The sequence below is a fragment of the Limanda limanda genome, chromosome 19, assembly GCF_963576545.1.
Source record: "Limanda limanda chromosome 19, fLimLim1.1, whole genome shotgun sequence".
In the NCBI taxonomy this organism is placed as follows: domain Eukaryota; kingdom Metazoa; phylum Chordata; class Actinopteri; order Pleuronectiformes; family Pleuronectidae; genus Limanda; species Limanda limanda.
This window is the reverse complement of record NC_083654.1, coordinates 10,769,054-10,781,018: the sequence shown is the minus strand read 5'-3', so window position 1 is coordinate 10,781,018 and position 11,965 is coordinate 10,769,054. Positions and strand designations below refer to the sequence as shown.

At 43.4% G+C, this 11,965-nt stretch overlaps 4 protein-coding genes across 4 annotated transcripts; 1 reads left to right on the top strand and 3 right to left on the bottom strand.

Moving 5' to 3' along the window:
• Positions 1-47: 47 nt before the first annotated feature.
• Positions 48-1,161, bottom strand: LOC133026264 (4-galactosyl-N-acetylglucosaminide 3-alpha-L-fucosyltransferase 9-like). Its single transcript, XM_061093136.1, has one exon. It carries the CDS (start codon positions 1,159-1,161, stop codon positions 61-63), a length of 1,101 nt encoding a protein of 366 aa, XP_060949119.1. The 3' UTR covers positions 48-60.
• A 3,019-nt stretch (positions 1,162-4,180) lies between these two features.
• Positions 4,181-5,775, bottom strand: LOC133026225 (4-galactosyl-N-acetylglucosaminide 3-alpha-L-fucosyltransferase 9-like). Its single transcript, XM_061093091.1, has one exon. It carries the CDS (start codon positions 5,699-5,701, stop codon positions 4,481-4,483), a length of 1,221 nt encoding a protein of 406 aa, XP_060949074.1. The 5' UTR covers positions 5,702-5,775; the 3' UTR covers positions 4,181-4,480.
• Positions 5,776-5,931: 156 nt separating this feature from the next.
• On the bottom strand, positions 5,932-8,276 carry dmac1 (distal membrane arm assembly component 1). The gene is made up of 2 exons (XM_061092818.1): positions 7,824-8,276; positions 5,932-6,691 (listed from the first exon to the last, which is right to left on the bottom strand). Exons 1-2 carry the CDS (start codon positions 8,041-8,043, stop codon positions 6,609-6,611), a joined length of 303 nt encoding a protein of 100 aa, XP_060948801.1. The 5' UTR covers positions 8,044-8,276; the 3' UTR covers positions 5,932-6,608.
• A 199-nt stretch (positions 8,277-8,475) lies between these two features.
• On the top strand, positions 8,476-11,957 carry btd (biotinidase). The gene is made up of 6 exons (XM_061092456.1): positions 8,476-8,770; positions 9,444-9,593; positions 9,713-9,864; positions 10,024-10,201; positions 10,275-10,877; positions 10,947-11,957. Exons 1-6 carry the CDS (start codon positions 8,549-8,551, stop codon positions 11,217-11,219), a joined length of 1,578 nt encoding a protein of 525 aa, XP_060948439.1. The 5' UTR covers positions 8,476-8,548; the 3' UTR covers positions 11,220-11,957.
• Positions 11,958-11,965: the final 8 nt, after the last annotated feature.

The following is an 11,965-nucleotide window of genomic DNA, read 5'->3' as shown; positions in this document are numbered from 1 at the left end:
CAAAGCAATCACACAAATTCAAAGTATATGTTCTAGTTTATAATCAGTCAAATGATGTTCTCACTGTAGTTTTAATGAAAAGTACCACCCATAAAGATCATTGACAACATGGTATTCTTTGTACTTTGAGATGTGGTCACAGGCGAGGCAGACAGGATGAATGAATTCATTGATCAATGACAAAAGATGAGCAGTGACTTCATAGTACTTTCTCCACTCAAAGTACCTCATGTATGCTTCATGGTCCTTGTCCAGGCGTTGCAGAAACTCTGCCAGACCTTTAGCATCAGGGAAATCATTTACGTGAATGAAGGAACCATCGGGAAGGAACTGCTCGTAGTTTTCCCTTGGTGGACCCATAACTACAGGGACAGTCCCTGCTACAAGGGGCCCGTTGACCTTCTCTGTTATGTAGTCCACGTGGAGCGAGTTCTCAAATGAGAGATAAAACTTACAACTCGCAAGGGTGGGGTAATAGTCTTCATCTTTCAACCGCTGCCCCGTAAAAGCACCAAAGACATCAACCTTTATGTGTTGGGACAGTTCTGCATAATATTTCTCTCTCACAGATGTTCCAGTAGCTTGGTCGGTGTTACTGACAATCCAACAAACCAGTTTGTCCTTTTTTGGCAGAACTACTTCCTCCTTTGTCTCTGTTTGCTTGATCGTCACCTCATTCCTCACTGTGATGTCAGCATCTCTTCTGTAGCTCAATGTTAAGTTGAACAAATTTTCCAGACCTGGTATCTTCTGCGTGTTCGTGGGAGATTCCACATGGAACCAAATCCACTTCTGAAAATATGGACGTGGCTCCTTGGGCAGGTTTTCCAAATTCCAGTTTATGCCTCTTTGGAAGATAATGACTCCCTCAGCTTGGCTGTACAATGACCTGTCAGCAGTCAGAATGCAGCCATCAATGTTGAAGTGGCTTGAGCAGATTTGGAAATCAAACTTCACACCAAGAGGCCAGAACCACAGCAGAACGATGGGCTTTTCAGTTGCCCCTGTGGCTTCATAAGATTTTTCATCAGCTACTGTAGACATAGTCGGACACACAGGAGATGGAGGCTCGAAATATACAAAGAAGCTAACAAAACAGCAGGCAAAGCAGAGTGTAGCTACCTTTGCCAGATATGAGGTTTTATTTAAAGATGCTGTCATCTGTGGAAGGAAGAGAAAAAAGTGATGTCACCTCAATGGTAAACAGCATCATGGCTTCAGCAACATCAGAGACAGTGAATGTCCTCTCATAGCTTTGCGACTTCTTCATCCTGAGATAGTTGTATTCTCTTGTAAAGTTTTTACTGGGGCACTGGCACCAAAAACCCTCTGACTCTGAAGTGTGCGTTCTTACGTACACAATCTTCTGATAATCTCCTGAAGTTATCTGGCGTTCAGTGCACGTCTGAAGCAGCTCATGTTTCTATATGTACTAGTGTCCACCTCCATTGTATACAAAAATGTGCCTTGTGTTCCTGTATCCTGATCAGAATATGTCACGTAGCTAGACTTTCAAAAACCAATATAAAAAAGTTTAACTCCAATAATAAAAGTTTAATGTCAATACAGCAGTAACAATATGATGTCGCTAATGTAAAAGTGACGCCATGTCACCTAGCAGCTTGTCCAGTGGGAATGTGCCCAGCTGTTGAAAGCAAATTGGCAACACTGGTAACTTAGCAGCCAGTCCAATCGTTTGTTCATGTTTTCCAAACACATTGGTTTGTCCTCTTCCAAAACCTTTTTCAAATGTAATCTGATAGTAGAAGCTAATGAACATGAGCTGCAACACTAGAACAATGCTGTTCATCTATTTACATAGAAGCATTCACTCGTGGTGATAGATGTGTGCCATGGATTTTCCATCTTTTATAATTTTATAATCTCAAATGACTTATTTATATTTTTAAAATCGAATTAGCTGCATTTCATTGCCAGCATTTTTATTTAGCTTTGTCTAATTTGTGGTTTATCAGTCAATCGTGAAGCACTTTGAACTGCACTGACCTGAATGAAATATGCTATAAAGATAGAGTTTGACTGATAATGTATGCATCACAACACAGGCCATCACCTAAGACAAACTACTTACATAGCATATGTCATTTATTCATCATGTATTTACCACGACCACCACTGAAAAGACACATGTTCTCACCTTCCCGACAGTATCAGGTCTGGGTCTCTCTGTCTGGTGATCGGCCACCTGAACACAGGTTTAAGAAACACACAACCAGAGACTCAAAACCACACAAACACTGTTTCCCATCGTTGTTTGCACACAATGTTCACAAACAAACTTTTCACCGTGTCATCCATTAGAATTAACGGTTCGTTGCCAAGGTATGAATCAGGGCGTATGTAGAAAATACTCACCGGTGCAGGCTGGTTCCTCAGGTGCGGCGGAAGAAAGGAAGCAGGGGAAAGAGGAATTGAAACAGAGACATTAGAAATAAATTATTTTTGGAAGTTCAACCACCGCGGGAAAGACACCAACTCCTGTGGATATGTCGTATTCCTCGGTTAAGTTTTGTAGCAGGTGCCAATAAATTATACTCGGTGAGTCCTTGATGAACAAATTACACCCGCTACACTTAAAACACGCACACGACCATAATAACTAATGCGCGTCCACATTAGTTTTTACGGCAAAACCTCTGGGCCGATCTATATATGCAGTCCATGGGGCCGTAACGGTGGACATGGTGCGTTCAGTGCCCCTCAGAATTTCGGGAATGTAGTCAATTGCCGTAACTGACGAACAAGGGCGTTCCGTAAAAGGTTATTCAATGTTTGTGATTGGTATTTTTCGGGGTAAACTACGGGGTCCATAGAGCTCAAGGCGCTGACAATTAAGAAAACCCTGCAAACAGAAAAAAACACTAGCAAATTAAGAAAACAGCTTCATCATGTTAACGATACGTGAGCTGCAGAAAGTCACAACACACGCAAATACTGACACGCGCTGCAATAGAAAAAACGACACCAGAAATGTTTCCAGGGAACCCATAAAAGTGATGAACCTGGCCGAAGCTGTATCCTTTGTGAAGTTCCATCACCATTGACGAGTAGCAGACTTCAATAACTTCACAAAGCATTGAACAACAGCCAGGTTCATCACTTTTATGGGTTCCCTGGATTCATTTCCGTTGTCGTTTTCGCTTTGTTACTCTTGATTTAAAAAGCTCACATAAGTATCACTCAGTAATTTCAAGATCTTTACACGAGGCCCATGTGGCTGAAAAAAAAATGGCCCTAAAAGGGATTATCCACAGGTTGCTTAAAGACACTTTTAGACTTGTCCTACAGAGAATCTTTGCTTAATTGGGTTCAAACTTGTTCTTGATTTTTCATCTCACACATGCACAACGCAGCGGGAGGTTCTCTGCTCAGACGTGCTCACAACAGCAACAAATCCTCCACAGGATTAAGGTGCATATCTATTCCCCTGCGGAGATCACATGGTTTTGTTTTCAGTACACTGACAGTACGTTGTTTTAATTTTTGCATCAATCCCTTGTTAGAAGCGTCACCAACCTTGACTAGTTGTCAATCCAGCAGGGGTTCCCCTGCTGTGTTCACATACTGTCTTCTGCAGATTTTTTGCAGTCATTCTATTAAGGGGCCAGGCAGAGACAGTCCACAAAACGTCTGGAGGCTCTCACTTTAATATTTTATAAACACAGACACCTCCTCAAGAGAAACTGCACAGAAGCCAAATAGATGGTCATACATTGTTTATTTAGATCGAATAGCATAATTTCTGCTCAACAAGATATCTCCCCACCAAATGGTGTTGGCGAGTTAATTTTAAATCAAAACAGTGTAAAGCAGGTGTAAAGCACAGGCTTGTCCCTTAGAGTTGTAAAATGATGGCTGATTTTAATGTGAGTGTGCAGATATTCAGCTGGATCCATGCAAATGATGCCCCACTTATTCATAAGCACAACCCTACTCAATAGAAAACATAAAACAGTCAGGATAGAAACTGGAAGTTCACTTGTAGTCTTTATATTTTACAAACTGCTATGTTGGTTTGCTCAAACATCCCTGATGGAAAAACTATTAATTAGAAAAAAATGATCTAATTAAGTAACTATAAAGAAAGCAAAAACAAACATAAAATAATCATCCAAATGACCCCAAATACATATATAAAACATATTTTTCTATTTGAATATTTACTTAGTTGTTTAGACGTAATCAAAACAATTCAAAGTGACTCAGAACAGAGAACATTTGCAGCACGATTTTCATCAGCTCCAGTTTTACTCTGCAAAGTGTACTCACCAAGGCCCATCTGTGCTAAGAGTGATCTACATAACAAATATATATGATGATAATAATATCAGCGGTTACCATGTGAACTATATTGATTATTTTATAAAATCATTACTCTATAAAGGGTCAAAGCAATCACACAAATTCAAAGAATAGGTTCTAGTTTATAGTCTGTCAAATGATGTTCTCACTGTAGTTTTCATGAAAAGTACCAACCATAAAGATCATTGACAACATGGTATTCTTTGTACTTTGAGATGTGGTCACAGGCGAGGCAGACAGGATGAATGAATTCATTGCTCACTGACAAAAGATGAGCAGTGACTTCATAGTACTTTCTCCACTCAAAGTAACTCATGTATGCTTCATGGTCCTTGTCCAGGCGTTGCAGAAACTCTGCCAGACCTTTAGCATCAGGGAAATCATTTATGTGAATGAAGGAACCATCGGGAAGGAACTGCTCGTAGTTTTCCCTTGGTGGACCCATAACTACAGGGACGGTCCCTGCTACAAGGGGCCCGTTGACCTTCTCTGTTATGTAGTCCACGTGGAGCGAGTTCTCAAATGAGAGATAAAACTTACAACTCGCAAGGGTGGGGTAATAGTCTTCATATTTCAACCGCTGCCCCGTAAAACCACCAAAGACATCAACCTTTATGTGTTGGGACAGTTCTGCATAATATTTCTCTCTTACAGACGTTCCAGTAGCTGGGTCGGTGTTACTGACAACCCAACATACCAGTTTGTCCTTTTTGGGCAGAACAACTTCCTCCTTTGTCTCTGTTTGCTTGATCGTCACCTCATTCCTCACTGTGATGTCAGCATCTCTTCTGTAGCTCATTGTTAAGTTGAACAGATTTTCCAGACCTGGTCTCTTCTGCGTGTTCGTGGGAGATTCCACATGGAACCAAATCCACTTCTGAAAATATGGACGTGGCTCCTTGGGCAGGTTTTCCAAATTCCAGTTTATGCTTCTTTGGAAGATGATGACTCCCTCGGCTTGGCTGTACAATGACCTGTCAGCAGTCAGAATGCAGCCATCAATGTTGAAGTGGCTTGGGCAGAGTTGGAGATCAAACATCACACCATAAGGCCAGAACCACAGCAAAACGATGGGCTTTTCAGTTGCCCCTGTGGCTTCATAAGTTTTTTCATCGGCTACTGTAGACATAGTCGGACACACAGGAGATGGAGGCTCGAAATATACAGATAAAGAAATAACACAGTAGATAAGGCCAACAATAGCTAAGATTGCCCAGCACAGCGTATCGGGCCGAAAAACACACTGAAAATTGATATATTTTAAACGATATAAGTGATATATTATATACATGATTAAATATACATCCCCTACTGTTCCGCTGCTCTCCTGGAGTTTCATTTCCCTGATTATTGCCGCCACATGATGAAATTTCCCCATCTTCAATTATGTACTTAATCCACACATTTGTCAGTTGTGTCTAAACAGACAGACACACACAGGCACATACTCTCTTGTGTGTGTGTGTGGGGGGTAGGGGGGTGGGGGCGTTAGACTGTGGTAAGAGTCGAAGAGGAGTCAAAAAAGGATTAAATGATCAGGTGCACGATTCAGAACGCGCAGCAAAGTAGGAGGAGAAGAAAGAACAATATAGAGGTACAATCACCCGATTGTGGACATCATTTATGTTTATTTTTGTCGACATGACATAATATGCTGTCAGTACAGCTGATTTCAGACTTTTTATATTTTTATTATATATTTTTTTTATTTTTTATATTTTACAATTTTGTCTGCCTGTGTGTGCATCTGTATACAGTCCAAAAGTTATTGGGGATGCATGACAATTTGCGTGTGTATGTAAGGGGGGCGCCATTATGAAATCCCGCCTAGGGCGCCAACATTGCCAGGGCAGGCCCTGTGGGCACCCCTGGCTTAGGCACTGTAGAGACAGCCCTAATAGAACATAACTATTCACCATGTGTGGCTGCAGGGGGCGCTGTTTCTCTGTAACAGCTACATAGAGTTGCTTTAATGATACAGAGGGGCCATCAGTGACGGTAAACCAAAGTGCTGGATGTGGAAAGTGCATCCACGTCAAACCATCACTGGTGCACAGCTGCCACACTTTCATTAGTCACGTGCAAAACATTTCACTGACGACAAAGTCTTTCAAAACAATATTTTAGTCAAATACGTGACATCTTCCCATTTTAATGTAGGCAGCTGATGAACTCCAAACCTGCTGGATGCTCTTGGAACAAAAAGCAAGTCGTCGGAAGCAGTGTCTTATTTGTCTCGGTGTCACATGATCGTCCTGTCAGTCTCTGTGGGTGAATACTTTGATCTATGCACTCGGAGTCCCCGCGTCCTTTCTCTGCGATTTTCCAACCGGGTCAGCGATGATGACGATGCCCCACGAAGCCAGACCTGGGACACAAACGCAGTGTCAGTGATGTTTCAGTATAAGAAGAATCAAGACAGCTTTCCATAAACATTTCTGCCTGCTGCCGTCTGGCCGACAGTACCGCAGCATCCGGGCCCGCACCACCAGGCTTTCATCCCCCAGGCCATAAGACTTTTAAACTTCTCTGAACTGCAATAACTCAACCAAACCAGCACCCTGGAATATTTGCATTATTCCACCAGCACCGTAATAAACATATTTGAATATTTGCACTACTGCACAAATTGAACTATTGTTGCTCTATTTTTCTCTTCATCTGTAAAGATATATATTTAGATATATATTTTATTTTCTTTTTTAAATTTTTGATATTCTATTTTATTGTTATTCTATTTTATACTATTTCTATTTTTATTTTATTTTTTGGGGTTGAAATTACTGAGCATTGCTTAAAGGGAGCCTGTGACTAGTGTTGCCAACCGTCCCTTGAAAAACAGACTCGTCCCGTATTTAGAAACATAAGCACCTGTCCCGTATTGAGCTGAAAAGGGATGCACTTTGTCCCTTATTACTGTGAGATTTAAAAAATGGTCAGTAAAATGCGAATGGAAAATTAATAACAGGGCGCTTTATATGAAAATTTACGGTAAACTTGTTCCCAGGCAATGTCCTGCTCTGGGATCAATGAGCTGACAGCATATTCATATAACATGTTCTGTTTGCACTTTTGTTATTGCACTAAAAATATGCACTATTTCAGGATGGATGTTCTGCTTTCTATCTATTGTTTTATATTAATGTATACAGTTTTAAGTTAAGCAAGACAGGTTTCTGTTTCAGAAAGATTCTTATTTTATTGAGTTAATTTTTGTTTATTATTAAAGTGAATTGCTGGATAATAATTTGTTTTCCATGTGTTCATGTCACTCAAAAATATGCATCTTATTCAATTCAGGGTGAAAAAGTTAAAAAATCGTTCCACTCACAAAAAAAGGAGCTAAATTGGGATGTCCCTTATTTATTTTTCAGGGAGTTGGCAACATTACCTGTGACCCAAGTATTTAATTGACAGTGACTGCTTCATGTTATCTCTGTGCATTTGACAATAAAAAAATTGAATCTTGAATCTTGAATCCCCCCCCCCCTTCCACTCACTTGCAGCAAAGGTGATCTGCGCCACGGTTCCCATGGAGGTGGGTCCGCCTCGGCGCATCACGCTCCGGGCCGCCATGAACACGTAGGCTCCGGCCAGGATCAGCCCCCCCCCGGAGACGAGCCGGCAGCTCCAGCAGCTCCGGAACCTCCCGCCGGGCTGGGACGCGGGGGGGCCGGGGGCGGCTCCTCCTCCTGTCGGGTCCTGCGGGGCTGTTGACATTGTGCTGGGGCTCAGGTGCTAATGCTAATGCTAACGTGTCCCCTGGTTTGGAACGCGTGGAGACATTAAACGAGCGGGGAAACAAACCGGAAATACGTCGAACTGACTGCTTTTTAAAAAGAGAAATACCCTCAAGTGCTCAAAGTATTCGAACACTCACAGGAAAGCTCACTTTTCATTAAAGTCCCAGCTTTGGTTCATGCTGGTTGAGAGGAAAGGTGAAATCTGTTAAAGTGCTTCCGGGTGAATCACCTCAAGCTTCCTGTCCTGTATTTTCAAAATAAGAGGTTTGTTTACATTTATTAACGCGTGTAGATGAACTGGTGCTTTAGTTTGTGTTTTATTTTTGTCACAAGCTACGACCACGTGGATCCACACACGCACATTTAACGCTATTGTATCTTCTTATTGATTTAACCAGTCAGCTGACTCTGTGGACATTGAACTGACATGTGTCTGTGATGTAACTGCTCAGTCTGTGTGTCACAATCCCAAGGGAGCAGCCATGTGTGTGTCAGTTGCACTTTATGTCGGGTTTTATGTTTTAACGTCGGCTGCAGGTCGAACCGAGTCCGCTCCCGGATCCTCGTACGTCGCGGCCGTGTACGAGCATCACGTGGTCCTGAACCCGGAGCCTCGGGTTCCGCTGTCCCGACCCGAGGCTCTGCGACATGTGGAGAAGAACCTGCAGATCTACGAGGAGCAGAGTGAGAGAGCTGCCCTGCAGGTACACACACACACCCCCACCCCTACATAAACGCCAAATATACACACACACACACACAGTTACCACACAAGGATGTCACTGTTACCTTGACCTCTGGCCATTTTTATCAGTTCATCTGAGTCCAAAAAAACAATTTTAACCAAATTTGAAGAAATTTGCTCAAGACTTCATCAATCAATCAAGTTTTCTTTGTATAGCCCACATTCACAAATCACAATTCGTCTCATAGGGCTTTAACATGGTGTGACATCCTCTGTCCTTAACCCTCAACAAGAGTAAGGGAAAAACTACTAAAAACCTTTTTAACAGGTAAAAATATGTAGAAACCTCAGAGAGAGCCACATGTGAGGGATCCCTCTCCCAGGACGGACAGAAGTGCAATAGATGTCAAGTGTAAGAAAACATCATCAGGATTAAAGTTTTTAGCAGCATCGATGAGGGTAAACATTTTTCAATACTATATGTGAAGCAGTCCTGCTGCAAGCATAGTCTCTGGTCAGCAGCCAGCACGATCACGTTCCAGCATCAGGATGGGATCCACTATAGTCCACAGTTATGACTATATCATGAGATAAGATGTTCGCAAACGGACAACCTGAAACATGACAGCTTCGGCTGTCACTGGCATGGACGCACAATAAATATCACAATGTTCTCATCCTCCTTTGGTCAGGGGGCCCAGATCCTAGTGTTTCCAGAGGACGGCCTTCAGGGTTTCAACTTCAGCCGATCGTCCATCGCTGGTTACCTGGAAACCATTCCTGACCCCCAGCAGGAGAACTGGAATCCCTGCACAGAGCCGGGCAGACACAACAACACTGAGGTGCATAATCGTAACTTTAATATGAGTCATTAAGCAGCCATTTTGACATTTCTAACTGCTGTGATGTGGCCTGCCCCAAGCCTTCACTCCCTCCTCACCTCTGCGCTGCTGTTTGGTAGATCCTCCAGAGCCTGAGCTGTATGGCGCGTCGGTACAACCTCTATCTGGTGGCCAACATGGCTGACCTGCAGCCTTGCCCCCTGTCGACCAGCCCTTCCTCCCCCTGTCCGCCTGATGGTCACTGGCAGTTCAACACCAATGTGGTTTTCAGGTGCAGCGGTACCTTAAAGCAACACTATGTCACTCTTACTGAGCAACCCTCTGCCACCACTTAGATATATATTCTGATTGTGTTTTCCATGTAAATATCATGTCAACGTGTCGAATGCACAGTACATACACACAGTTGACAGTGTTTTGTTTCTTACAGGTCTGATGGGCAGCTGGTGGCACGCTACCATAAACACAACCTCTACTTTGAGGACGCCTTTGACTCTCCACCGCAGCCGGAGATCATAACATTTGAAACCCCGTTCGCCGGGACGTTCGGCCTCCTCATCTGCTTTGACATCCTGTTCAAGGAACCCACAGTCACCCTGTTGGAGAGGGTGTGACAATGACACACTAACATTTTACTTGTGTTTGGTATTTATCTGCTCTTAGTCTCAACCTCTCTTGCAGGGTGTGCGTCAGCTGATCTACCCCACAGCCTGGATGAACCAGCGCCCCCTGCTGGACACGATCCAGTTCCAGCAGGCATTCAGCCTGGGTGCCAACGTCACCCTGCTGGCGTCCAACCACCGCCACGACTATCTAATTATGACGGGAAGCGGTATCTACACGCCGTTTTCTGCCACCTACCACCACGCACAGAGAGGAGATCCAGAGGAGGGCAGGCTGCTGGTGGCCAGGGTGCCGGTGTTGGACCCACTGGGTGCAGGGCCCAGTGTGACACAAGAGGAGGGGGGAGTCAGGGATGAGTCCACATCATCTGCAGATACAGACTCAGGATACTGTCACCGAGACAGCTGTCTTGATTCTTCTCATCCTGAAACAACCTCTGCTGTCTCTCCCTCCTCCGTCACCTTCACCTCATCCATGATGTACGATCCGTTCACATTCGTCCTCCTGAACAAGACAGAGGGCAAACTTGACGTGTGTCAGGGCCCTGTCTGCTGTCACCTGCAGTACAGGCAGTCACAACAACAGGGCGGCACTCAAGAGCTCTATGCACTGGGGGCATTTGCTGGCACACACACTGTGAATGGACGCTACGCCCTGCAGGTATGAGCGAGAAGAATTGAAATCTGGTTTAGGAGACACTTGTCACATTTGTCTCCCTTCCATCTACAGGTGTGCGCGTTGGTGCGCTGTGCAGGGTTGGAGTCCAGCTCCTGCGGACAGGAAGTGGAAGAGGCCGAGACTAAAATGGACTTCCTGTTGGAGGGGACGTTTGGGACCAGACATGTGTATCCATCCATATTGGCGAGTCGTCACGTTCTGGAGCAGCCGGAGCAGCTGGAGAAGACGGCAGAGGGCAGAGTGACCATGAAGCATTCCAACATGACAGGAGGCCTCATCACGGCCTGTCTGTACGGACGCATGTACCACCTGGACAACCAATGAACTACAGCTACAGGGATTCGTTGGTGAACAGAGAATTAACTCACTGGAATGATTGTTCGTCATTTTAAGGCAAAATTGCCAAAGATGATCTTTGCTGCTCCAATGTGCGAATTTGATGTTTTATACGCCCTTTGGACATGATTTTAAAGTGAATATATTTTAGTTTTATACTGATGGTTGAAGAGATCAAGACACTTGAGGTGGTCAGATTGAGCTGCGGGAAATTATGGAGGGAAGTAAACAATTTTTACCAATTTTACGATCAATGTTTAAACCAGAACGGGACCCAGTAGAGTGCGTTCCTTTTTTCAATTCAAACTAGCGGCACCAAATTTCACAAACCCAAATACCAGTTCCATAAATGTGTTTGATTCTTTTCACCAAGATCTATGAATTAAAACAAAAGCGCCCTATCTCAAAATGTTAAAGAACCTGATAGAAAACCTTTCTGCATTCGACCCCTGATCCAGATCCATACCAAACTTTTATGGGTTATTTTCCAACTCATGTCAAGTTCTTCCACAAAATGTTGCGATTATATGTTCAGTAGTTTTTAAACGTAATCTTGTTTACAAACAAACCAACCAACAAATGAACAAGGGTGAGAACAACCTCCCTGGTGGAGGAGATGGAATACGCTTAAAAATAGAATTTTTAAGTTGTCATCAACACTTGTACTGACAACTGCGCTGCTACGTTTTCGTACAAACTGCAATAAATCAAAAACAAATATCTTTATTCTGTTG